Source organism: Cryptosporidium hominis (assembly GCF_000006425.1).
Source record: "Cryptosporidium hominis TU502 chromosome 7 CHRO017094, whole genome shotgun sequence".
Lineage (NCBI taxonomy): Eukaryota > Apicomplexa > Conoidasida > Eucoccidiorida > Cryptosporidiidae > Cryptosporidium > Cryptosporidium hominis.
Genome location: NW_667438.1, coordinates 1 through 26,859, shown reverse-complemented (window position 1 = coordinate 26,859; position 26,859 = coordinate 1). Strand labels below are relative to the sequence as shown.

Here is a 26,859-nt window from a genome sequence, read left to right as displayed (position 1 = left end):
CGAAAAAAAATAAAATTATAATTTTTTGTCATACATGTCACATTTTGACTGTAGCAGTGACTGCCTCACACAGCTCCATATCAAAAATACAGCAAAAGTACTCTCCAACACCATGAATACAAAACTTTGTAACTTCCTGACAAAGCAATCCTCCTCCTATTGAAGCAATTGGAGATATTGTCTTTCCCCATGTTTCGTTGAATATTTTTTCAAGTTCGAGAGCCTTCTCAATATCAATACTTGGAGTAGTTTTTATTTCCTTTAATATTTCATCAATTTCAGAACTGTGAGACTCATTCTTCACTGCTTTTTGATACCTTTCTCTAAGCATACAAATAATAATTAGTATATACGGGTGTAAATTCTTAACTGAATGAAGTATTTGCTTTAATTTATCTATATTAAACTCCAAAGCCTCATCAAAAGTAATAGTATTATTATTAAAAAAAAGGAAAATCCTAGTACCAATTGAAACTGAAAAAGAAATAAAAGTGTCTTTCGATTGAAACTTTTTACTAATATTCTTTGCATTAAGCATATTTACTTCCTCATCCAATGAAGCCACAATTCCAGTATAATTTGTCTTATTTAAACAACTTTCACAAAATAACTCGACATCGGTTTCGTCCTGATCTGCAGTGTAAATCTTTGTCAAGGGGTTCATTTCCTTGAATTTATCTATACATACTATTCTCTGCTTACCAATATCTTCTTCTTCTAATAGGAAATTACATGCTAGGTCACAGCTACGAGTATTGATATTATCCCATATTGATGCTTTAATCCCTAGAAAAAAAATGAAGGAAATGATGATGGATTTAATTAAGATTTGTTAAAAAAAAAAAAAAGCTTACCTGCCAAAACAATATTTTTGATAAATTCGAAGTGTATTGGGCTCAAGCCTAAAATCAATAGTTCACTATTCATCAGTCTGCAAATTAATTAATTTTAATAAATTAATTTTCAACTTTAGATTATTTTGTCTTACTTTTTCTGTGCCTGGCTGCCCCAAAGTCTAATTTGACGATCATAGATAGCAACTTCATCTTCTGACAACATCTCAATCTATCCTTTCCTTTACTATATCAAACTTGCAATAAACTATAAAGATTAAAGAAAAAAAGTAAAATTTGATTACCGCTATATTTATATTGTAAAAAAAAAAAAATTAATAAATTTAGCTAAAAATAAAAATATATATTTTTTTTTCAGATTAAATAAAACTAATTTTCAAGGTGATAATGATCTGCTAAAAGAACGTCTTTTCGCCCTTCTTTGCTCATTACAAATTTGATTCTTGTTTACTTGAATTCCTCCCTTACTTCCTCTTCCAATGCAACTAATAATACGCATTTCTTGAGATTCTTGAATATGAGTACCTGCGTTTTTGTCTGATTCGGAAACCTCATTTTTTATATATTCGCTAACTTCGGAATTATCTGGAATGCCAAGCAATTTGTTCATTATTTCTCGCTCTTTGTTCATTATACGTTCACGTTCATTCTGAAATTCTGAAGAAGTACATTTTTCAGGTTTTGATTTATGAACTTTACTAAACCAATCATTCCTACTAAATCTACCCCTCCCTCTTGAACGATTATAATGCAAACTGTGTCCTAAATAGTGTTCCCTTTCTTTTCTAGAAATTGATCTTAAGCTGTCCCAATTAAATTGCTCGGCTCCCCCTCTAACGCCAGATTGCTTTGCTATATCAAAACTATCGGATAAATCCATAGTACTTAGCCTATCATTTCAGAATTTAAGTTAATCTGGATTTTTTATAATTCATTTTTTTTTTTTTTTGCGCTAATTTATTCTAATAATATTTCATTCAAAAAAATTTACTGTCAATCGTGCAATTAAAGAAATGCAAAAAAAAAAAAAAAAATAATAATAATAAAGGAAATAATTTACTATTAATTATATTTTGATTCGTTCTTTTCCTAGCAGTACATCTTAAATTCTTATAGTCTATATAGTCTGACTAAATTGGCATTTTAGTATATAAATATATATATATATATATATATATATATATATATATTCACCAGCTAAATTTTTTTCAACAGGAAGACCAATAGAATGGGTGCTTACTTTCAGACATTAAGGTTTTGTGGATATTTGGATCATTATGTTCAAGTTCATCACAATACTCTATCACAAGTTCTTCATTTAAAATCTTCTTATACTTAGGGAACTCTACACGTAATAATCTCAATATAGTTTCTGAGTCGGGGCCCACAAATAAACCAGTTGTAGTATCCTTTCTATTTTCCCTACAAATTATAGCCTTAATTTTTCGAATTAATTCTGCCTTTCTTCTTCTTGTTCTTATTCTGAAATATAATGGTAAAAATATGACAATAATACCAATTAAAATAATCACCCATTTCTGAATAAATAATTTAGCTTCACAAATAAGTGAAGTCTCGGAATCTAAAGCTTCAATAAAGCTACCTTCTTCAATAAACTGATTATCACTATTTTTAGAAGTTGAATCTGAATTTAAGTTGGGGTTTTTGTGTTTAACTACTTTTAGTCCATACCTAGTTAAAGAATTTCCTGTTTTAATTGAGTTCCACATTATTGAAATAGCGCTTTCAACAGTACTTTGCTCAATGTAGTTGAAAGAAAGATGTATGATATCATTGATCTCCTTCTCACTTAAAGCTACAGATCTATCAAAATCAAGAATCTTACTATTTTTTCTTTTATCAGGAAAAAATACATCATATAGGCTATTCCCACTACATGCACGATTGCCGCGTAGCTTTCTGAGCTTATTTGTAATAAATGTGAGCATTTCTTCCGCGAGGTCAAATGCCTCGTTATCATATATACAAACAATCTGCCATCTATTATTTAGATATTTTATTGCTTTTTTATATTGAGTGTTGCACTTCAAATTTCCATCTTTGCAGTGTCCGTTAGGCGGACATTTAATACAATTCGAGGGATTTAGCGTTTTCTCACTCAATATATTTGAGTTACAAAAATTTGGCTCATGGAAAAAGTAGTAGTAGTGGTTGTATAAGGCGAAGAATATAAATAAAGCTACAAGGATGATTATCATTTTTGAGTTAATAGATTTCAAAGCAATTTTGGTCTTGCCGATTATTCTCTGCCCTAAAGATTTGTATGCTCGAGCTTTTGGTCTGTCATTCGATGATGCATGCATTTCACCTGAGATATCCTCATTTGAGTAATTGTCCCTACTGTAGAATTCAGTACCATTCGCTGCAAAATAATCAGATAACGTGTCTTTTTTAAGTCCATTTAAAGATTCAAGATTTTTTTGTTCACAACTTTCCTTTGCTCCTTCTGAGTGATCTGAATACATTGAATTCCGTCTTCTTAAAGTTCTACTTCTACTAAATTCATTTAATGGTGAACCTTGGATAGAATTTAAAACATCTGGATTTGTATTGGCAACAGCAATATATGCAGGTACAGATTTTCTTTCTCTAACTACAACTTCTTTTTTTATATCAGAGGTAGATGGTTCATTTTTTCTGAGACCAAAGTCTGAATTAGGAAGTGGCTTTTCATAGTATTCTAGCCACATTCTGCATTCTTCTTCGTCAAGATTGCCTTCAAGCAATTCAATAAGCTCTCCCTTTAAAAGCTTCTCAGAAGAAACGGGAATATCACACTGATCAAGAACCTGATATAGCTCTATTCTAGTCAATGCTTTCCAAGGAGAATTTGAGTAGGACTGCGAAGACACCGAAGAGAGCGATTTCCTCTGTTTTGGTCCCATGAATTATTAATATTTGAATCAGAAAATTAATATTTAATAAAATAAAAAAAAAAACGATATACCCGGTAATTAGCGGCTATTAGGTTTTAATTTAATAAAAATAAATTTGTTTATAAGATCATAACAAAAGTAAAAATTGAAATACTTTGATTATTTATTTTTATTTTTATAAAATTTATTATCTAATATATCGTGGCAAAACCTGCTGTTTAGCCAGGATGGTTTGGAAGACTCCATCTTGCAAATAACTTCATTGCATTTTTGTCAACAACAGAAGTGTATCTTTTGGATTTTTCCTGTAAACTATTCACACTATCAATAATTTGGTTCTGAGAGTTATTTGAATCTATATTTACATTCTGATCAATAGAAACATCCTGATTTAATTCATCTTTGTCGGCTGAATCTGGGATCTCAATTCTATCCTCTCCATGAACAAGTCTATATCTTAGTTCATTTCTCTCTTCTAGTGCACTACAGAACTCATTAATCAATTTTTGGAAGCTTTCCATAGTGCCTTCACTTTTAATATGTTCATACTTTATTTTTAAGTCGTCTATTACTGGGCTAAAGACTTCTACGATTTGTTGCCCCTTAATTCGGGTGTTGAGTTGAGTCTTCTTCTGCTCCAGTATTTTTCCAAATTTTTCAACCTCCAATAATATTACTCTGGTCTGAGTAATTGTTGAGTTGATATCTACAATTAGTGAGTCAATATTTGCTTCTTTGTGCTCATTATCTTCGACGACTATAGGTTCATTAGTTATTGAAATAGTTTCCTCCGCCTTATCTACATCAATGAATTTTGAGTCATCAACTAATGCCATCAAGTATAAATACTCTTTCAATATTACATCAGGAATTTCCATTATTCCGTTATTTTCCAGCCAGAATTCAAAACTGTTGATTTTACTGATAACTGGTCTCACAAGCTTATAATCAATTGTCTGCCAAAATTAAAAAATATGATCGACGATTCTTTCACCAAAAGTTTCTAAGCACTCCATCATTCTCTCGGCAACCTCCTTAACGGCTTCAATGCTTTCTTTCTTCAGATTCTCAGAAAATGGCTTTAAATTAAAAAAGAAATTTACCTTTCGCATCTTTTATTACAATTATAGCCCTGAATTGTGGATTTCTGATAATCTGAAACAATTTTCTTAGAAATTTAAATTGGTCAAACAACACTTGAAGCTATTAATTACAAATAAATCAAAATTGTGATTGCCGCCAATCTACAAAATTAGTTAATAATTCACTGAAAATTTGGAATTAACCAGTTTTGTTTGGGAATTAGGTATGAAGATCCTCTAAAATCACTTCAATCTGCTAGATAATTGTACTAAATGCATAATATTATACCCTTTAAAATATTATGAACTATTTTCTACTTTGAAAATTAGAAAGAAAAGTTAATATTTTCTTTGCCCCACACATACGCGGGTATACTACATGTGGTTTAAGGCATAGTTTTAGAAAATTACTGCAACTAATTGATCTTCTGAATTAAATAATTATAAATAATAATAAATATTCGGATTAGAAATAATCCAAAGATTTTTGTATATTAGGGCGATTTGAAATTTGTTTTAATGGAGTGTCTAACTAATAATGGGAAATAATACGTCAGCAATTGAAAATGTAATTCAACAAAGTTTTGGAGTCTGTCTAAATGTTAAACAGTATATTAACAATAATAATTTCAATGAAAGATATAGAATAGGTGGAATTATTGGAACTGGACAATTTGCAGAAGTTTTCTATTGCCATGAAAAAACTACAAACCATCCATATGCAATGAAGGTTATTTATAGTACAGATGAAGTGTCGATAGATCGAATAATTGAAGAAGTTGAAATTATGAAACTCTTGAAAGATCATCAGAATATAGTAAGCATTATTGATAGCAATATTGAGCATATCGATGAGGATAAGTATGAGGTTAAAATGGTTTTAGAACTTTGCAAAGGCGGAGATTTATATCAATATGTACTTGCAAATGGTGCAATGGAGGAAAAGATAGTTCAGAAAATTATGATAAACCTACTAGATGCTCTAAAGTTCATTCACAAAAATGGAATTATTCATAGGGATCTAAAGCCTGAAAATATTTTGATTGATGAGTTCTTTTGCTGTAAAATTGCTGATTTTGGATTAGCTAAACGGTGTATATCAAGTGATAGTTCAAATAAGGTAGCACGTTCAAAATCCCTCTGTGGATCTGATTTCTACTTGGCTCCAGAGCTTGTTAGACAACAAGAATACGGACCTGAAATTGATATTTGGAGTATAGGGGTATTATGCTATGTTTGCTTATGCGGGGGGCTACCTTTCCATGATAACAGAGCATTTGATTTGTATCATAAGATTGTTGAGAGAGGTGTTAATAGTTATTTATTTGCACAACCAGCTTGGAAAAATGTATCTTCTGCTGCTCAACATTTTGTCCAATGGCTATTAGAGTCTGACCCTAAAAAGAGGCCAACTGCAGAAAATGCACTTAATCATAGATGGTTACGAACTAGTTTTGCAAAACAAGGCATTCAGACAAGTACCAATCCGTTTAATAAGGCTGGACACAAGAACTCACTTTCAATTGGAGTTGATTCAAGTCCAGTTACTACTCAATCATACGAAAATAAAAACCATATTTCGAATCATGTTTATGATATATATAAATATTAAGATAATAAAAATAGAAGTTTAATTGTAGGAAAGTAATTATACTAAATTACAGGGACTTTTCCTCCAAGCCTGAAAATTCTCAGAATAGCTTTTAATAGTCGCTTGATAAAATTGGGAGATGTTTGTTTTCGCAACCATCCGCCAGACCAAACCTGATATAAATGTCTCCTAATTCTAAGATATTGAAATGCTGCCGCTACAACGTAATCTAATGTATCCCACCTTGTAGTATTTAAATCCTCATCGTCTAGAAATTGCAAAATTCTTGTAATCTGGCCCCTTGGGTCTTCCCTCCACATTCTATCATCCCCAAACCATGGGGGATGGAACTCTGTCAAAACTCCTTGTTCTGTTGTTTTCGAATCTGAAGATAACGGAACATTCAATACTTTTTTTCCGTATTTGAAAGTATTCTTTAAACATTGTGTGATGTCATGAACATGAACTCCGCACATTATCCTACCGCTCCTGCTTGCACTGTTATAGGTATGATGGTATTTTTGTTGTAGCTTACGTACATAAATGATAAATGCTCCGACATAGGAATGCTCCGAGTCCCAACCCCATTCGTCCACAGAAGGAGATTCTACGTAGTCTTCATCTTCATATTGATGGTTTTCATTATTTTCAAGCCTTTCGTATAGAAGCTTCAAGTGATTTAGAGCTGAGTAAGATTGGGAGCCTTCCACATCTGTAAATATTCCCAAGTGTGAAGGAAGGCTTCCCAGCAAAGTTGAAGAACCACAGGCTTTACAAGAGAACGACTTTCCATCCTTTGAAGTTCCTCCCCTTAAGTATTCAATTGTTTCTAGCTTTTCCTTTGCATACAGATTCAATGTAGAAAGCAAAAATCTCGTATTGTATTGTAAGCCTCTTGTAGAAACAAAAAGCGGAATTGTTCCCTTATTCAAAATTTCCATCAACTCACCTACACCAGTGAAGAAACCACCAAGTTCAGACCACCATGTATCCCATTGAGGAGGGCCCTCCGAGATTTGTTTTTCGTTGCTACCCCAAAATGCTTGGGCTCCAAGTAATTTGCTTGCTTCCTTATAACGAGTGGGGTCAAACAATGATTCAGCAGCTCGAAAGCGATGCCACATTTCAATCAAGAACGCTGAAATTAGATAATCTGGTTGTTGCCAACCATCCTTAAAAATCATTATTGGATAGTTTGGTTTATAAGGTAAAGCTGCGAGAATAAGACCAATAGATCCGCCAGTTAGGCCCCTTTTATTAAGTTGATAACACTCATCAGGGGTTACCTTGTCGAAAGCTTTACTTGCTGCACTAAACAGGGCACCAAGTATTGGAAATCTAGATGCAATACCTTCATCTCCTCCTTCAGCATTGGATAGGATACAGTTTTGAAGAAGGATTAATGCAAAGATTTTGACCAAAGTAACCAGTTTCATTCAAGATCTCTCATTCATTTAACAAAATTGCATTGATTTTTAGCCGATTAATTTCTCCGCAAATCCTAATTTATTCTGTCAAAATTTGTCAATTTAAGAAAAAATCAAAATTCAATAGCCCCCCACAACTCCCCATAGATTCTTAAAAGCGACGGGGCAATCTCAAAAAATTAATGTAAAAAACTGCATTATTTTTCTTGTAAATATTAATAATATTAGTGAATATTATCTACTACGAAAAGAGCATAATAGTGTGTATATGAGTTATACATAACAATTCAGATAGTTTTATTGATGTAAAGACTATAGCATAGCTAAAGAATCAGAGTTTGAATTATCGAAGAAAAAAAAATGTCTCAGTTTAGGGATACTTTTACAAAAGAAGAGAAGAGCGATTCTCTTTATGACGATACCGCATTCTTCTTCTTTTTTGGCACAATTGTAATTTGTATTTTGATTTTTTGGACTTATAATGTACTTTCTAAAGTCCTTTGTCCAACGAGAAAGTTTAATAAAAAGGAATTTCCAAAGTCTACTCCGAGTGGATCCCAAATTCAATATTGTAAATGCTCAGGCTGTGTAAGTAATATAGAAAACATTCGTAGGAAGCACCGTTCATTTTCTAATCGCTTCTCGCTTAAAATGATTTTGCAAGTTGCATTGCTAGGTATAATGTGGTCACTAACTTATTATATGCTATCTAAATATTCAGAAAATCGTCAAATTGCTCAGTTTAATCCATATGAAATTTTAGAAATAACTCCATCATCAAATACGATGAGCATTAAAAAAGCATATAGATTGATGTCACTCAAATATCATCCAGATAAAAACCCAAATGATCCAACTGCTGCAGCAAAATTTATGTTAATTGCCAAGGCTTATCAAGCTCTTACTGATGAAGTTGCAAGAAGTAACTATGAGAAATACGGTAATCCTGATGGCCCAACAAGCATGAAGGTTGGAATTGGCCTTCCAAGCTTTCTCGTCTCGAAGAAATATCAACTGTTCATTCTTTGCTTCCTTTCGCTGATAATTTTATTTGTAATTCCTTTGGCGTTCATTATTTACTACAGGAGGCAGAAGAAGTATGCATCAAATGGTGTGTATCTAACAACTCTGTACTTTTATTCAGCAGCTATATCGGACTCTACACGTTTCAAAGCTTTGCCAGAAATACTCGCTCTTAGCACTGAATTCCGCTCCTTGAAAAAGAACACTTCAGAAGATGATAAAGTGATTTCTCATCTTGCAAACATTCTCCCAGAATTCAAAAAAAGATCTTTCAACAATAATTCCCCAAGTTTCTTCACAGCTTATTATCTTATTCTCGCACACTTATATAGAAAACACTCTGAGCTAACTCCTTCTCTTAAAAAAGTATTGGAAGATATTCTAGCAAAATCAATTTCTCTAACATCATCTATGCTGGAAATTTCTATTAGCCGCAATTTCTTCCATACATCAACTTCAATCTTAGCCTTTAGAAGATCTTTAATTCACGCTCTTGACGGAGGGCCCAACGCGTCATTTTTGCAGATTCCATACATTACAGAAAATGAAGTCCAACATATTAAAAAAGGTAAAACAGCAGTAAGGAACTTGGTTGAGTTTATTAAACAAGATCCTGCTAATCGAAAAGGTTTGGCTGAGTTTAATGAGTCTCAAAAGTTGGATATTGAAGCATTTTGTAACTTAATTTCTCCCATTAGAGTTGATTCAAAAGTTATCGTGGACGATGAACAGGATATTGTCGTTGGAGATCTCGGTACCATCGAGATTAACATTGACCGTGCAAACTTGAAAGAAAATGAGGCTTGTGGGCCTGTCCATTCTCCTTATTTCCCAACAACAAAGTATGAAGAGTGGTGGATATTTGCAGTAACAAAAGGATCCAATCCCCAAATCATCGGATATACGCGTTGTTCTTCTAACGAAAAGATAGTAGATGCAAAGATTCAGTTCCTTATTGAAACTCCAGGAAGCATAGATATTTCTCTTCATCTTATTAATGATTCCTATGAGGGGCTTGATCAGGTGGTTAACGTTAGTTTTGTTGCTAAAACTATTAAAGAAGGCATAAGACAGATATATGTTCATCCAGAAGATGAAGCCTTAGACAATGAGCCAACATTATTCCAGCACATAATGAATCAACTTGATGATAATCAGCTTTCTACTGACACAGAAGATGAAGATGATGATGCTGCGGAGAGAAGTTCCAGTACCGAATAGAGTAGCGAGGGTAACAACAGATAGTTTATAATTTTTGCTGTTATAGCCTTTTGACTTAAGATTTTTAATAGATTTAATTAACAAACTTTTCTTTTCTAATTTAACACTTTCACATTTAGATTAGGAAGTCTGCTTTTTTGTGTGGTTATTAACTAACCCCTATTTAATATGACCAGTGATGTGTGCAAAGATATGGCTATCAAGCTTTCTCCAACTCAAAGAGCTGAATTATCCTAAGGCTCAATAATAATGTTTTTGTGCATATTGTAGAAAGGGGATTTTGGAGCTTGTAATTGTTCATTTTACCTTCTGAAGGTTTTCCTAAATATAACTATACTACTGCAGAAATTTAACCAAAAGCGGTAATTGTATAATATAGTTCAAGAATAATATAAAAATGAATCAATTAGACTTAATTGCGAAGAAATTACTTGAAAAGCGTGAAGAAAAAGGTATCTTTAGTTTTTTTAATTGAAAATGTATTTATCCCAGTAAAGTAATTATTGATTTTAGGCCTATAGGGAAAACTCCAATATTGAGTAAAAATTCATGGACTATTAATGGAAATAATACAATTTCTGATATTATAAATTTGCTGAAAGATGATATAAGGACAGAAGAAGACATAGTATGTTTTTTATTTCTTAATTTATTTGAAATTATTTAATTCAATTATCAGTATTTATATATCAACAGTAGCTTAGAACCAAATAAAGATGAAAATATTTCAGACTTATATATGGTAAGTAATACATGCTAACCTATTTAATAAGTATAGTGATTAGAAGAATAATTATTAACTACTCAATTGTTAGATATTTAATAAAGAAGGTAAATTATGCATTTCGTACAGCACAAAGCCATCATTTCTCTAATTAACCTCGAAAACCTTGCTAAAATGCTTATCTTGGAATTCTTGTATAAATTCATTTAGTGCACTAATTTTTTCATTCAATCTTGAAATATTCTCTTTTATTTCAACAATTTTTATTTTAAGACCGTGTAACCTAGCATAATTTTCCTGTTTTTTCATATTATTCATTGACTTTTCTAATTCTGCAATTTCTTCTTCAGCAAACTGTAATTTATTGATTTCTTCTGCAAGTTTGATTCTTGGAGTTATCTCATCAAATTGAGCTGATTTAGTTCCAAAGAACTCATTTATGGCGTTTTCAAGAGCTCTAGCCTGCTCGGATGTGAAGCTTGGATCTTGAAATAGATGCTGAACCTTATGCCTAAAAGAATCGATCTTTTCTGATTTACGAATTAATATCTCTCTCTTTGCTAATAAAGGTACTAAATTCTTTGATTCTGTAATTTTAGTTATTTTTTTCTTGAACTTTTCTTCCTCTAGATCTCTATCCTCCTTCGAAAGCATTTTATATCCGACGGTCCTCCTAAGTTCATCTAAGTCTGATCGAATTGTTTCTATCTCGAGCTCAGATGCCTTCTTTTTATTATTAATTTCAGTTATTGTGTCTTTTAATAACTCTACATACCTGCTTTCATTTGCACTTAACATAAATAATATCCTATTCAAAATGATCTTCTTTGCCCCTAAATCATAACTTCTTACTTGACTAAAATCTTCGTCTGAGAGTAAATAGTATGGAATACTACTTGGCAATAATTCAAGTGAATCTTCTTCGTTTTTTCTCGAGCCTGATATTTCATTAGTCATCATATCGACAGAAGTACCAATTGGAACTAGTTTTCTGGAAAGAGGTATAGCTTCAAATTCTCTCATTTTATTATCAAGGGAAGATCTTAGCTCTGAAATTTCATTTAGTTTGTTTTCTTTTTCATTTAAAATATGTTTGGCGAGGTCTAGTACTCTCCATCTTAACTGGATATGCTCCCATTCAAAGTGAGATAAAATTATTGCAAACAAATTAGATGCACCCTTGGAATATTTTAATTCTCTAAAAGACTTGTATGCCCTTTCTCTGTTATAATCATAATACTGAAAAGAACCTACAACATTTAAGTTAAGCTGCAATATTTGCTGATTAATTTCATCAATGTCATTTAACCTGATTACAAGCTTTTCCTTAAACATTCTAAGAAGGGTTTGAGCTGCTACTGGAATTTGTCCTTGAGTCTGGTCATCATTATAAAATGGTCCTGCCTCCTTTTTTAGTTCCTGCTGATCTTCTATATCGTTTGGATCGAACCCTTCATTGTGAGTATATTTATGTCTTCTCAAATTAGCTTTTAAAGCATCAAAATTAAATCTCTCATCATTTTCACTTCTTGAATTTGTAAGTTTTTTGAGTGGTATAACATAATCTAATTTTTCTAAATCTTCTCTAAATTGAGTTTCAGAAGAAATAGTTAACTTTTCATTAAAGTTCAATAACCAATTTGTTGCATCATATAACATTTTTAATTTATCTGCTCTGTATATCGCTGCTTCCGAAATTTCTTTGATATTATAATACTCTAAATCTCTTTTTAGTTGATCTTCAAACACCTTTTCCTCTTGCATTAATAGTTTCTTCTCATGATCAATTTTAGCCCTTATCAACTCCTTTGAATCTCTAATTGTTTTTAATCTTTGGGAATATATTGTCTGCATATCTTCTTCTACCAATAAATGTAATTTATCCTTCTGTTCATGCAAACTTGAAAGCTCTTTTTCTAATTCTGCCTCTTCTTCATCTGCCCTTTCAATCATTTCAGATGCTCTATTTAACATAACTTCAAAACTTGGATCTGCTTGGAACTCGCTTACAATACTTTTTCTATACTCATAATCAGCTTTAACTCTTTTAATCAATAAATAACGCTCCGAAGCTCTTACATACTCTTCTACCAATGCTCTGGTCCTTAATTGTAGTTGTAACGCAAGCGCAGTGTTAAAGCTCTCTGTCCAAGCTGTTTGAAAATCTTTCCGAGCTTTAGTTAGAAAGCTCTCTAGCCCTCCAAGTTGCGCGTTCAAACTACTATTTATTAGTGCAAATCTATTCTTGAATTCATTTAGCACAGTTTCTATGCTTGCAATCCTGTCATGCCTTATTTTTTCCTCCTCCTTTGTCTCTTTTTCAGGGTAAATTGGAACTAAATCTTCATCATCTTCCTTAAAACAGTTCTCCATATCAAAGAAAAGAGGTTTATTTTGATCTTGAACCAGTAAAGATTTCTTTAAATTGTCTCTAAACACCTTTCTTCTCTCTAATTGTTCATATCTCAAACTTTCAATATTATACTCGTGCCTTTGCTTTGATAATAAGCTATCTATTTTATGTTTAATGTAAACTCTTTCTTTATTACTTAGTTCCTTTGGCCACCCATTCAGCATCTTGCGTACTTGAGGAAGCTCTTTTTGCTTCTCATCCCCATATACTACGCTTCTTATTGTATTTACATATCTTTCTAATTCACCCTCTGCTGCCAACATACTTTTGTGTAAGTTCTCTATGGACTGCAATTCAGTTGCCCAGTCACCCTTAAGTCTATCAGTCTCCATTAGATAACCTTCAAGCCAACTTATATCGCTCACCTCATCTTCTTTTGAATTAATGTGGGCTATATATCGTCTAATTTTTTTTTCACACAACCCTTCATAATCAATAAATTCACTAAATTGAGCCTTAAATATATTAATCATGGATTCAACATGAGAATCTAAGGATGAAACTTCCTCAAAATGTGACTTCCAGTTCTCGAGTCTAAATGTATTAGAATTGGAAACATTTTGTGTAATTTTGTCAATTCTAGTCTCCATTTTAGTTTCAAAGCTCAACAATAAATTACTCTCTATATTTTTTCTGATTAATTTAATCAATTCTGGTTCAGAACTCATTATTTTAATGGTTTCTTGTTCATCTTTTACAGGAATTTTGCTTCTATGCGCCTTTGGAGTGACTTTACCTGATAAAGACTCACAAAATAATGTTATATTCTCAATCATATCGCTTGGATCTCCAAGATAATCCATTTGAGGGTAAACTTTAACAGGGTATCCATTCTCAATTGCCTGTAAATTTTTTTCAAAGACTACAATTAAACTAGTAATACAATTTTCTTTTAACCTTGCATCTTCAGGAAATAGAAATACTTCTGGAATTTCTAAGTATGGATCATTAATGTCAATTAATTTAATATTATCGCTTTCAATACTTTTAATTGTTATTCTCAACCACTCTATGTGCCTTAAGATAAACCTTTCAAATAGACCTTTGCAAAACTTTGCAATACTGACTTCATTTTCAGATCCAATTTCAATATTATATAAAGGTATATCAGAAGATCCTTGACTCCTTTCTTTTCTTAAAATATTTATAGTTTTAAAACAAATATCTGAGAGTAGGCTTTCCTTTTTTTCTAAATTTGATTCTCTCTTTATTCTCTCATCAATAAAAGTATATGGAACGATTTCCTCGGTAAGATCCTTAGAACTCACAAGTGGAGAAATTCTTGCCTCATTTACCACTGCGTGCCATTCCTTTTCCCTATCATTTATTGACTTATAAAAGGATGTCAGCAACTTATTCAAAAATAGACGGTCATGTTTCAAAGGTAATAAGAAATTGAGCTTACCATGAATCTTAAACCTATACTCCTCCCTTTTTGTTTTAATTCCTAAATATTCGTAATACCTTTCAAAAATCTCTTTGCATGCATTTTTAATGTTTAAAATCCTCTCATTTTGATTTTCCCCTTCAATCATTAATCCATAGTCATTTTCTTTATTATATTTATAATATTTGTCACCATTTGGAGCAGTAAAAACTGTATAAGCCATATTTCTTAAACTTTTAAAACAGTTATCAATGAAAATAGTTTCAACTCCTTTGCTTGCTACAAAGTTCTCTGGAAACCTTAAAACCTTTTTCCCATACGTTTTCTTTATCATCCAACCTCCTGGTCTTTGTATTTTATTAGCATTTTCCTGAATCCAGCTTACTACCGCATCCCATTCATCTTCAGGTCTTGGCATAAAACCAAATGGCTTGTACTTATTAGTAATTTTGGACAAATTGTGTTTTGAATTTATTTTATTTTCAATATCTTTAAATGTCAAATTATCAGTTTCTTCCGATTTATCTCCGTTGATCAACACATTAATAAACGATAATGCGTCTTCTTGCTTTTCATTTGAAAGTAAAATTGCCAAGCCTTTTAAATCCCTATTTACTATCAATCTAGATACTTGGCTCTGTTTTGGCTTCCTTATTTGGCTGATTAGTTGTCGGCTTGGAGTTAAAGATGATTCGTAGTCAAATAATACAGATTGAATTAGCTTTAATAAATTTTCCTTCTTTAGTACCTCACTAGATTCTGACTTTTCTGTAATTTTAGTAAGCCTATCAATAGATATCTTTTTTTCGTTGGTTTCTCTTTCTCTAGTCATTTTTTTGCCTTTGGTTGAAGTTCTGTTAGTTTCTTTATCTTTACAAATCTTACTTGAATTATTCAAATATTTGTTTGTAGCATCTAGGCAAAGTCTTGCCAGAGCTTCATTAAAGCTCACTCCTTTTCTGACTCTAATTGAGTACCCCTTATCTTTTTTATTTGTATAATCCAATAATGTTCGAAGCTTGTTTATACATTTGAAAGATAATTGTTTCTTAATCTTAATCTTATTTGAGCTACAAATATTTATCACCCCAATTGAAATACCCATGTCACTTTCAGTAATCTCTGTTGGTATTTTACTCAAGTTCATCCAACTATTTGTTAAAAGCTCGCTCTTTATAATACCCCACAACATTCTGTCCCCTGAGTGCATATTAGGCGATAAATTTTCATTATTTGTACCTCCAACCTTTACAACCAAAAAAATGATAAATGCAAGAAAACATAAAGCAATAGACCCATCTATTTGATTTGGCATTCTTTTACTAAATAGCCTCTTGCTGTTCATTTCACATTTATTTATTTAAATCTAAAATTATATTAATACCATTAAATCTAAATTTTTGAACCGCCACCTTAGTGCCGCTTTATTTATGTTGACATCAAAGCTAAGCATGCATAATTTAAAAAATTGGTTAAAGAAGAAAATAAGATAAAAAGTGACTTAAAGTATTTTAATCCAGTTGTAGTTTATATATTAAAGTTTTATCATAATATATTATGGTCACCTTATTCTCCTTATAGAATTCAGCCACTAGTTTATTATGAGTTACAAATTTCAGATCATAATAACCCTTATAATATATTTAGTAATTCTTGATTACTGTATTTGTGCAGAATTTGTTGAGTCATTGGAGAGCATTATTAACGGAGGATATAATGAAGATGAGTTTAACCCACTTTTTGTGGAAGAGTTAAATGAAATAAAAAACAATCCTGAACAGAAAAAAGATAACTTTTACATAAGGCTTAGAAGCGGGCAATGGTTTGCTTTAAAACAACAAGTTGAGTACGACTCTTCTGAAATGGGTCTTAAGAGAGTGTATGGAGTGCTTCCAGTAAATCCATTTGCGGGAAATATTTTTACTCCTTCATTGTCTGAGCTTGAACTTGCAGATAAATATTGTGAGGCTCTTCTTGATATGAGAAATAAGGGTATTTCTACCAAGATAGGTTTAAAAATTGCAAAAGATGGACTAATAAGAGAGAAATTCTGCTCGGATGCGGCTGAACTCTACTTTAATGGCTTACGTCCAAGACCTGCAACATTGGCACAGAAACAAAATGAAATTGAAAGTTTGGGTAATATTGAATATTTTGACTATGCTAATTTAGGAACAATTACTAGTCAAATTGATATTCCAAGAATATCAACTGGTGCCAGAGCAAGATACGGTGGTAAATACGCCTCAGTGTCAAGCTCTCAAGAGGCAGAACTCATTACAAAGCAGACACTTTTGCGTAACTTCCTGCATGTTGTAAAGCAGCTCCATCTGAATACTCTCAGAAAGGATCCATTAAGGCTTAGGGAATATTTTCCAGGGACATTGTTACAACTTAGGGATGCAATAGAAAGTGATGACCCTGAAGTTGTAGCTGTAAAATTACTTCGACTTGGTCCAACTTCTGACCTTCTGGAGCAATTTATTAACAACCATAGAGGAAGGAGAGATATTTTATTGATAAAGACAAAAAAAGGGTATAAAAAGAAACGCAATGCTATTTTTGAAGAATGGATGGATCTCATATCAAATACAGACCTCTCAGTTGTAACACTACCTAATCTCGAATACCTTGCATATAAGCATGTAGCTTTAACACCAAGTATTATGACTCAAATAAAAAAGCTCTATGATCTAATAGTAAAAGAAAAGGAGAAGAAACAAAATTATTATACTCCGCAAATTATTGAAACTTTAGACTTACTTCCAGATATAGTAAGGGCTGAAATTCGTATATTTTTCGAGTTAAATACTAAATATGGTTACTACAGAATAAACACGTTAGAGAAAATTAGATCAATGATAGGGGTTATTCAGCCTTTAGTAAAGACTGTAAACCACTTTAGCGAAGAAGAATTTAACAAAGCGCTTGCAAATACTGGCCTAAGCCAGAATGAAATGAATTATTTTAGTAGAAACCTCTCTAAAATATTATTAACAATTATGGAGAGAAGAAGACTTAAAATAAAGGAAAATGATGATGATGATGATCTTTTAAACAATGAGCCTTCTATCTCTGTTAATTCTTTGATTGAGATGATTCAAAAGATGAACAATAGTTCATTGGGAGCAATTATGGACCATATAGAAAGTATTGTTCCAAATTTCACTAATAAAAATATGCATAGTGAGGCAACAGAGCAACAAAAGAAGGAAATTGAAGCATTTGTTAAACTTCCTACTTCTCCAGTAGTATCGAGGCAATTGTATGGGGAATCAGTTTTGAGACCTCTTTTATCTGATGCAATTCCAAATGAATATGGAACTCTTGATAAATTTATCAAGGGGTTTTATATTTTAATGGCTGAAACTGGGGTCCGTTTGCAAATTTATTTAAGAAATGGGTTTGAAGGCCAAGTTCCGAATAAATATGAAAATTATTACAAACAGAATGTCTTTTTGGAAGATAATTTGAGGCATAATTCTGAACTTTGGCAGGCTTCAATGAAAAGTTTATTAGAAGAAACACTATTTCCATATGAATTAGCAACAAGAAGACTTTTACAATATTTAAAAGAATGCAAAATAGGAGTAAAGTTTGGATCTAATGAGGAGGAATTAAAGAAAAGATCATCAGAAATTGACCAGAGCTACTTACAAACTCTACTTGATAACTTTGAGTCGATAAAGTTGACAGAAAAGAGACTAAACCCTATTTTTATAGGGGAAAAAGGTAATATGCTAATACTTCCAAATAGAAGGCACCATTTAATCAATTACATCTTTCAAAAAGATGGTGCCTCATTATACAGAATTCTTAAAGATGAAAAGCTACATCAAATATTAGTTGGTTTAGTCGATCTACTAGAAGAGATACAGATCCCCAAAAAAGAAGATGTTAATATTCAAGGCCCATATTGGGATAGAGAAAAGAATGAATGGGTTAATGCGGATAAAATGAGGAAAAATGAAGTTGAGATTATTTACGAGCCTCAGAAGGTAACAGACCTCCCAATTAATAGGGAACAAGAATGGGAGAGAATTGCGCTATTCAGTAAATGGTCAGACTTTGTTAAAGGAATTCCTATAAATTCCATTCCAAATGGATTTAAATTTTCATTTGGACTATATTCTAACTTTATTCATTTTTGCCAAAGAGGAATTAGAGAGCTTGCGTATAGACTAATTGTACGTGACAAACCAACAAATACAGAGCCAGAGGGAAAATACTGGGAATATCTTCCAAGAAATAAATTCTCGATTTTAATTAACGCAGATAATTCAAAAGCACGAGAAGAAAAGGTTTTGTCATTTTGTAGCGCTGTCTATATTTCAATTTACTCAGAAAAAGGAGTCCCAGAAGAATATAAAGGGTCTCTCCCTAATGTATGGTCAAAAGAAACTGACAAATATGAAAAAGAAGCTTTTATCACCCCAAAAGACAAGTCCAAGCAATTACGCTACCATTTGGACGATGTTAATGAACAATGGTCATTCATTGCCAGTGAGGCAAGAAAACCTGGGATATTTATGGCACCTACAATGCCAACTGACAGCTCTTTATTGGGAGATGTTTGGAGAAAGCTTTATGTTGACCAGCATATTGCAACCAGCTCTGTAAATGAAGTTGATGCAAAAATTTCTATTCTTACTGATATGTGTTCAAAAGCAATTAGGAACTTAATGCAAAAGAAGAATTACTACGGTGAGCAATTATATAAGATGGTTTATGATGGGGAAAATTCTATTGAAGTATTTTGTCATGATGTCTCGAGAAGATGGTTTAGCAAGTGGCCATCTGATATTTCAAATGAAATGCTTTTGTCAAGCCAGCATGAACATGAGAATCAATCTTTCAAACCGTTCGATAGAAGTTATTTAAAGAGTAAAAAACCTGCAGAAAGAAAGATTAGAGAAGGATTTTCAAAAACAAACAAGAAAATCTCCCCTGTAGTTATGGAAGAATTTAATTTCAACAAAATTTCAAGAAATGCTCGTTCCTTTGAAGAAATTCCAACAGAACTTTGTGATGAAAGTATAAATGAGAGTTGTCATCACAAAAATACTGGAAGCTATTTGACACGCTCTACATCATCTATTAATTTAGCTTCCGGGAGTATGTTATTAAATTCTGACAAGGTTAAAAGAGTCAATAGCAAAGTAAGGTCAACAGGAATAGAACGAACAAAAAACCCAGAAGTCTTATCAAGGAATAAAATAATGAATATTAGAGATATCCTAGATTCGTCCGATTCTGGCTCCAAAGGCCACAAAGAATTAGTCAGAGCCATTCCTACAAAAAAAATAAATGATTCTGGAATTAAAAAAAAGCCTACAAAAAATACAAAAATCGATAAAACTTTTTCAGAATTGATTGACTAGTCAATTATACATTTAGTTTATACCATTATCTAATTATTGATTTTGAATATTGCTCTTAATTATTTTATAAATTTCTTAATAATAAATTCAGAAATTGATTTTTTAATTTTATTTGTGTGCAACAGGGTGCAATTTTCACACTAGAAAAAAATTTAATAAAAAAATTGTTTATCAATTTTATTAGAATTGTGATAGTTAATATATAATGTATTTTTACCTATAATGGAATTTTCTTGTCAAAATTCTCAAACACAAATTTGTAGAAGGGCATATATTCCTAATTACTCAAAAGATGAAGTAAAAGATTTAATAGGCTGCAATAATATAGAAGAGTCCAATGATAGCATTAAAAGAAATGTAGGAGGTTTTAGATCTGATCTTTGTTCAGAAAAGATTTATAAGATTTTCCAGGCAAGTAACTGGAAAAATGACAACGTTAGTAAAAAAAATTATAATCACGAAGAAACTCCTAAAGTTGGGCAAGTCTCTCTCAAAAGGAGCATAGTTTACGACTCTTCACTTGGCTGTTGCGTTCCATTATATACTAGGAAGCCAGGTTGTAGTAGAATGAAACTAGATATTATTGGATATGGTGAATCAGAGAACTACGGTACCCAATTAGAAAGAGCATCGGATAATTCAATGGGCACTATATTGAATAATTCAAATCTTCATAAAAACTTTAATCAACACTTTTCAGGATGCTCAACAAATATTATTGGGGAAATAAGAGATAGTTTTGGAAGATTGCCGAGCAAAGCAAGTTATAAAACATCTAAAGTAAACAGAAGCTCGGTACATATTGAAAATGATTTCTATATGCCGGAAGAAGGTAGTTCATATGAAAACAATACAAAAACTCAACACTTAGTAGGAAAGAATTTTAATGGGAGCCATCTAACTTTTTCTGGTGGATTCCTTACATCTATTTCTTAAAATAGAAAAACATTATCATATCTTAATCTCTGAAATAAGTCTAGTTATATTAATAAGTATTAAAAATAATATCAAAAACTCGATTTCTTCTCATTATCTTGATTTAGTTCACTAAATGAATCATTTGTGCATACAGTTGCAATATTGCATTTCCCGCCATGTTTAGCTTAGTGTATCTTATTTTTTTGTAAATGGTGAAAACTAACAAATGAAAGAATAAAAGATAACTAAAAAGTTGAATATTTTATCAATGAGTGCTAAAAATTCTTCAATAATTTACAAATTCAAATGGGTTCTAATTTATTTAATTCTATTTATATTCTCAGTATATATTCAACTTAACTGTGTGGGATGCTATGAAATATCATCAATTTCCAAATCGGTATACACAAGTATTAATAAATCTTTAGAAATATGTATTAAAGATGTTTATACTGGATTAACCCATAAATCTGAAAACTTAGGGGTTATTTATCAAGTTGTGAAAAAGAAAGAAAACTATAATATAAAAATTTTAATTTATGAGTCTTTTAATCAGGTAGAAGACCCTAATACTGCTAGTGATTATTGTAATTTCAAGAGTTGCATAACAAAACACTATTACAGTGAATTAGACCAACTTATTGGCGACAAAAATGAGATAAGTTATTCAACAAATTTTAAATTTATTTTGGAGTTACCTTCAAAAGAGGAATTAGAGGAAATTGAACGAAAAGACAAAAATGGTAAATTAGTCGTTGTCCGGAAAATGTTTAAACTTAATATAGCTAGCTTAATACAAAATTCTAATAAAAGTGAAATATCAAATCCTAGCGAGCATAATCTTCCAGCAAAAAGCATTACTTCTACAACCACAAATGCTACAACTGCGGTGGCCTCCACAGAAATAACAACCATGCCCAGCAAAGATAATCAAATTAATCAAGTAAATACAAATTTTATAAGCTTCAACGAAATTGTTAATTTAAATATATTTTGCGCAGAACTTTCTTCAGAAGAAGTAATAGATGCCATAAAATTTCAAAATACATTTATGCTGCCAGATATAATATACTTAGAAGTTGCAATGTTATTAAGAAGATTGGCAAAAAGGATTGATCTTTTTAGATCAGCTGAAGAATCATTATCGGCTATTATGCCTGGAATTGGTGGGCTGTTAGTTTCAGATACCCACTGTGAAGAGTCTCTTAGAGTTTCTCTGGTAGCTGGAGAGTTAACAATTCCAGGTGTTGGACCAAACGAATTTCCAGTAATATGCCAAAAATTACAACAGTGTTTAAGCGATCAATCTTTCCACAACTCTGCTTTAGTAAGCTTATCAAAATCAAAAAAGTACGTAGATTTTGCGTTGAGTAGAAATCGAAATTTTATGTGGGAAACTTTAAATAAAATGGTGGGAATTTTGGGAAATTCTAGTGGTTTAAAATCATATCAGTTATGGATGGAAGTGGAGATTTTGATAAAGAATACAACTCCAGATGAAGATGTACTACACTCTGATCTTCCGAAAGAGATGATACTAATCGCAGATTTGATGAAAAACTCGAAATCTCAAACAGTAGAATGCACAATATCAATCATGAAGATTGGTTCATTGTATGATATCAGGCTTTCACAAGTTTCTGAAGTTGCAAGGATATGCAATCGAATTTTCTCTGATTCATCAAGCTATTTGTCAGTTGATGAGATGAGACTCATTTCAGATACCACCATTCTTTCTAGAATTGCTGATTGGATGATCGGGACATTTATACTAGAAAAACATATTCCTCCTGGTGTTACCAAGCCAGCTGCATGCATGTATCTTTCTGCTATTACTTCGCCAATGGATTACTCGAGTATAACCAACTTTCTTTGGCCTAGAATAGTTTTTGCTATCTCGTCTTCTTCTTCTTCAGCATTATCATTTACAACCAAATCAGTTGATCCAGAAAATTGCCGAAAGTCTTTAGTTAAAATCTTAAAAATAATTGGAGATAAAATACAAATTAATATTGATGAAACATGTGGGAAAATGGCAAGCTGTATATTGAACGGACGAATTGGAAGAATTAGCGTAGACGACACCATAAGCAATGCTTTAAGTCAAAGTCAACAAACAATAAATTACGATTTTGGCACTAATTCTGCATCTTTACGATTGGCAAGATTTATTTTCGAATCAAAAGCCCCCAAAAAAAGTAAAAGAAATGGCTTCTCGAAGCTCTCCGCACCTTTAAGAGCCTCGGTATTATTTGGGCATTTGCAAACCATAATGCCTGGTGGTTTTAGTATTAATGACGTTGTAAAGTTTGTGCATAGCTTCACCAAAGAATCTCCCCCCAATGGGCCAGCCAAAAAATGTTTTAAAGTCCTTATCAAATACATCCCAGTGTTTGTTTCAAGTGACAACGAATTAAAAACAATTTGTATAAATGCGTTCGGGCCGTGGATCATGCCTGATATACTTGTTTCTGATGTAACATTTTCACAATCTACATTTTCAAATGAAGTTGTCGTATAATATTTAAATACTAATTCGAAAAGCGAGTCACAATTCAAATATTATAAATAAATAGAAAATCTCTAAAATTTTCCTATAAATTAAAAATGCTCAACCTAAATTAAATTTTGGCATTCAACTTTGAATGACATAATTAATCCGCATCAGGATTTCTTTGATGACCTATTTTCACTATTAACCATATTTAATGAGTTTACAGGCTTAACATTTTCAGAATTGCTTTGATTAATGGAAGATTCATCATCTTCAAATGGATATGGCGTTTTTTCAAATAGATCTTCTTTTTGAAGGTATTCAAGATCAATATTGTCAAGGGCTGCATTAGTATTCTCAATGCGTTGAGAGGTTTGGGATCCAATGTTATCAATTGGGATTTCAGGCCTTGCGGTTGAACTTCCTTCTGGCTTCATTAAAGAAGTTTTTAATGATGAACCAAGTGTGAAGTTACCAATAGGAGTCCTTTCGCTAATATGCTCTCCCTTATTGTATATTGAAACTTGCACGTTATTATCAAATCTCAACTTTTTCTTTTTTGGACTACTAGGCTTCACCGAACTTTTTAATATAGACTTAGGTACATTTTTTTCAGGTTCAACATAAATTTCGGTGTATGGTAGGATTTTGTTTTGTAATTTTTTACAAATATTTTCTAGTTTTTTTTGCAGAAATGAAGAAGATTCTGCTCCATTATCAACGCCAACAACAGAAACAATACCTCTTGAAACCAAGTCTTCGCAATACCTTACGCAGTTAGAAACTAGCTCATTAGGTACCGTAATATCTGGCTCAAAAGCTAAAGAAAGTAGAGGCTTTGAGTGCCAAATAAATGTTTGATTTCTCCTTTTTTCTTTTTCTTCCAAATCAATTTCCATTAGGTTATCAATTTGATCATTCCAATCGTTTATAATATAAGAATAATATGTGGCAATTCTAGCGGAAAATGCCAACAGGAGGTTGGAATTTACACTTTTCTTCATTTTTTTGTTATGATCCTCAATAACTACTTCAAATGACTTGAATTTTGAAGGGTTCTTTACCTTGAACATAATCATGGTAAATAGTATGGCAGTGATTAATTGCACAGAGTCGACATTCATAAAACGTATTTCTCTCATATACAAAAACTCTGCTGGAGTTTGATTACCGGATATAACTACAAATGCCCATTCTCCACGACGAGCAGCCCTTGTTGGTGAATCAATATTATATAAGAGCTTACTCCTGGAAACTATGAACTGCCAGATATTCTGTCCTTCTATATCCACTTTTATGTGTTTCCCTAATTTTTTTCCAATTGGAACAAAGTCTTTATATGGATTATGATAATACTCGCTCATCAAACTGTTGAAAACAGACTTAGGAACTTTATTATTTTTAATTGAAAATATTGCTTTTTCAATTATTTCCCTAAGGACGAAAATAAAACCTGTCCAAGATAAAAAGATTTTTTTTACGGATTTCATACAAATATACCTGAAAAGAATCTCCAACAACTCTTTGGAAGGTGATGGGGTACAGGTTATTAAGTTTGGATGGACATAAAAATAATTGAATGCATTTAAGCACTGACTATTCATTTCTATTGGTAGTTCAGATTTCATAAAAGCCTGGACAGGAGGTGGATTTTTTATGTAATGATTTGAAATTGTAACATTATACCCAATAACAGGTTCATTCAAAGTTTGTATCACTTGTGACCATATTTGTCTTCTGAACATTGCCGACTTATAATTATTAATTACAGAAATCTTAGCTCCCCAGCCAGGCTTATTAACTACTTCAGGTATATTTGCACCAGAAACATATTTTGTTGCAATTTTTGAAATTCTAGATACTTCAACCAAGGGTAAGCTTGAAGCAACACTTTTTGTTAAATTTTTGTCCTGGTTTGCTGCTATGGCAACAAATTTAAGAACGAATATAAAAAGGGTTGTGAGCAAACAAACTAGTTCCATTTTTAACCTTTATAAATACATAAAAATTAATAAATTGCTGACTAGTTAAACTATTTATAAGGTTTTTACACCCTTCAATTAGCTTGCATTTATATTAATTGTAAAATTTTACTTTTATAATATCAGGCGCCATCACTTATGCATGTTTTATTGCCAAGATAACAGATTTATTATTTATTACATTATTGATCATACAGCCGTTACACTGCATTGTTTCAACTGCATAAATTAATTATTAATATTTTTGGCCGTTTTAAAAACATGATTCGAATTTTTTTCTTTGTCGAACAAATAATGGTAGCTAAAACAATTTAATATAGATTTCTTTAAGTCATTTTAATTAGGATATTTTTCAAAAATATTAACATATTTTTAATTATTTTAATATTAAAATACAATAATTAATTTAATCTAATAATATAAAACTCTGCACAAAATCTAAAATTAACTCAATTAGATGAAAACAAGTATTTTCCAGACTCTTGTTCAATGTGAGTACAAATAGTTGGAAATAGCTTATGATTGATANTATAATCCCCATTTAGTCTGGGAATATACCCCCNTAAATGCCTTAACACATTGAGTAATGGTGTCAATCTTTTTATATATAAATTCTTTTGCAATTTTACAAATGTGTATCATTTTATCAGCAGGGAAGACACCATTTATATATATTGCAGTAGCTATTGTATCAGCCATCTCGTCAACTTGATCTTGAAATTTTCCTGGGCAATAAATCTGGTTATCGCCGTCCCTTCTTTTCTTAATAAACCTCTTCATTTCCTCCTTATAGGGAGAAAATGGAACTTTCGGGGTATCTCGGCGTAAAAATTGAGATCTAATCCAAATTCTATATGCAGTCTGTGGAGTGACAAAGTGGCCATCCATTCTAAGACATCTATAAACAAATCTAGCCCCTCTCATTAAATCTCTTTCGCTTAATGTTCTTCCTATTGTATAGCCAAAATGAGGAATACAATCTGCTTTAATTTTATAGTATTCAGAAGACTTAATAATACTATGAATTATTTCTGTCGATGGAAGTGAATAATCTTTTACAAGGTACTTTTCGCCTTTTGATTCTTTTTCATCTTCCAAAACCATTGCTTCATTTAGATTATCTTTTCTAGCTCTATTTAAGTATTCAACAATATTTTCAACATTAATTGATTCGTCAATTTCGCTATCCTCTAGATGAATGTGCTTCGCTCTTTCTAAAATTTCTTCCTTTGATAATGGTTTAACTCTTGGAATGTCCGGAACATTAACAAATTCTTCCAAATTCAATGGATAATTTGCTATTTTCTTACCCAATAATAATGATGGAGTTCTAACAAAATTTGATTGATCATTCTTCCGAATTCCTATATATGAATCTGGAGATCTTCTATAAATATCTGAAACTTTAGTTAAAAGTTTAACTCCATTTTCTTTCCCAGGAATGTACGAATCGCCATAATCAAAA

At 31.7% G+C, this 26,859-nt stretch overlaps 13 protein-coding genes across 13 annotated transcripts; 5 read left to right on the top strand and 8 right to left on the bottom strand.

Moving 5' to 3' along the window:
* Window positions 1-37: 37 nt before the first annotated feature.
* Window positions 38-664, bottom strand: Chro.70439 (hypothetical protein). Its single annotated transcript, XM_662944.1, has 1 exon — window positions 38-664. The coding sequence occupies one exon, from the start codon at window positions 662-664 to the stop codon at window positions 38-40; it is 627 nt and encodes a 208-aa protein (XP_668036.1).
* A 566-nt stretch (window positions 665-1,230) lies between these two features.
* Chro.70438 (hypothetical protein) lies at window positions 1,231-1,734 on the bottom strand. Its single annotated transcript, XM_662943.1, has 1 exon — window positions 1,231-1,734. The coding sequence occupies one exon, from the start codon at window positions 1,732-1,734 to the stop codon at window positions 1,231-1,233; it is 504 nt and encodes a 167-aa protein (XP_668035.1).
* Window positions 1,735-2,062: 328 nt separating this feature from the next.
* On the bottom strand, window positions 2,063-3,760 carry Chro.70437 (hypothetical protein). The annotated part of the gene is made up of 1 exon (XM_662942.1): window positions 2,063-3,760. One exon carries the CDS (start codon window positions 3,758-3,760, stop codon window positions 2,063-2,065), a length of 1,698 nt encoding a protein of 565 aa, XP_668034.1.
* Window positions 3,761-3,969: 209 nt separating this feature from the next.
* Window positions 3,970-4,629, bottom strand: Chro.70436 (hypothetical protein). Its single annotated transcript, XM_662941.1, has 1 exon — window positions 3,970-4,629. One exon carries the CDS (start codon window positions 4,627-4,629, stop codon window positions 3,970-3,972), a length of 660 nt encoding a protein of 219 aa, XP_668033.1.
* Window positions 4,630-5,371: 742 nt separating this feature from the next.
* On the top strand, window positions 5,372-6,445 carry Chro.70435 (calcium-dependent protein kinase 7 (CDPK)(CPK7)). The annotated part of the gene is made up of 1 exon (XM_662940.1): window positions 5,372-6,445. One exon carries the CDS (start codon window positions 5,372-5,374, stop codon window positions 6,443-6,445), a length of 1,074 nt encoding a protein of 357 aa, XP_668032.1.
* A 41-nt stretch (window positions 6,446-6,486) lies between these two features.
* Chro.70434 (hypothetical protein) lies at window positions 6,487-7,860 on the bottom strand. The annotated part of the gene is made up of 1 exon (XM_662939.1): window positions 6,487-7,860. The coding sequence occupies one exon, from the start codon at window positions 7,858-7,860 to the stop codon at window positions 6,487-6,489; it is 1,374 nt and encodes a 457-aa protein (XP_668031.1).
* Window positions 7,861-8,211: 351 nt separating this feature from the next.
* On the top strand, window positions 8,212-10,095 carry Chro.70433 (DNAJ-like Sec63). The annotated part of the gene is made up of 1 exon (XM_662938.1): window positions 8,212-10,095. One exon carries the CDS (start codon window positions 8,212-8,214, stop codon window positions 10,093-10,095), a length of 1,884 nt encoding a protein of 627 aa, XP_668030.1.
* Window positions 10,096-10,966: 871 nt separating this feature from the next.
* Chro.70432 (hypothetical protein) lies at window positions 10,967-15,964 on the bottom strand. The annotated part of the gene is made up of 1 exon (XM_662937.1): window positions 10,967-15,964. The coding sequence occupies one exon, from the start codon at window positions 15,962-15,964 to the stop codon at window positions 10,967-10,969; it is 4,998 nt and encodes a 1,665-aa protein (XP_668029.1).
* A 256-nt stretch (window positions 15,965-16,220) lies between these two features.
* Chro.70431 (hypothetical protein) lies at window positions 16,221-20,000 on the top strand. Its single annotated transcript, XM_662936.1, has 1 exon — window positions 16,221-20,000. The coding sequence occupies one exon, from the start codon at window positions 16,221-16,223 to the stop codon at window positions 19,998-20,000; it is 3,780 nt and encodes a 1,259-aa protein (XP_668028.1).
* Window positions 20,001-20,222: 222 nt separating this feature from the next.
* On the top strand, window positions 20,223-20,936 carry Chro.70430 (hypothetical protein). The annotated part of the gene is made up of 1 exon (XM_662935.1): window positions 20,223-20,936. The coding sequence occupies one exon, from the start codon at window positions 20,223-20,225 to the stop codon at window positions 20,934-20,936; it is 714 nt and encodes a 237-aa protein (XP_668027.1).
* A 250-nt stretch (window positions 20,937-21,186) lies between these two features.
* Window positions 21,187-23,439, top strand: Chro.70429 (hypothetical protein). Its single annotated transcript, XM_662934.1, has 1 exon — window positions 21,187-23,439. One exon carries the CDS (start codon window positions 21,187-21,189, stop codon window positions 23,437-23,439), a length of 2,253 nt encoding a protein of 750 aa, XP_668026.1.
* A 143-nt stretch (window positions 23,440-23,582) lies between these two features.
* On the bottom strand, window positions 23,583-25,394 carry Chro.70428 (hypothetical protein). Its single annotated transcript, XM_662933.1, has 1 exon — window positions 23,583-25,394. The coding sequence occupies one exon, from the start codon at window positions 25,392-25,394 to the stop codon at window positions 23,583-23,585; it is 1,812 nt and encodes a 603-aa protein (XP_668025.1).
* Window positions 25,395-25,910: 516 nt separating this feature from the next.
* On the bottom strand, window positions 25,911-26,498 carry Chro.70427 (hypothetical protein). Its single annotated transcript, XM_662932.1, has 1 exon — window positions 25,911-26,498. One exon carries the CDS (start codon window positions 26,496-26,498, stop codon window positions 25,911-25,913), a length of 588 nt encoding a protein of 195 aa, XP_668024.1.
* Between the last annotated feature and the right edge of the window lie 361 nt (window positions 26,499-26,859).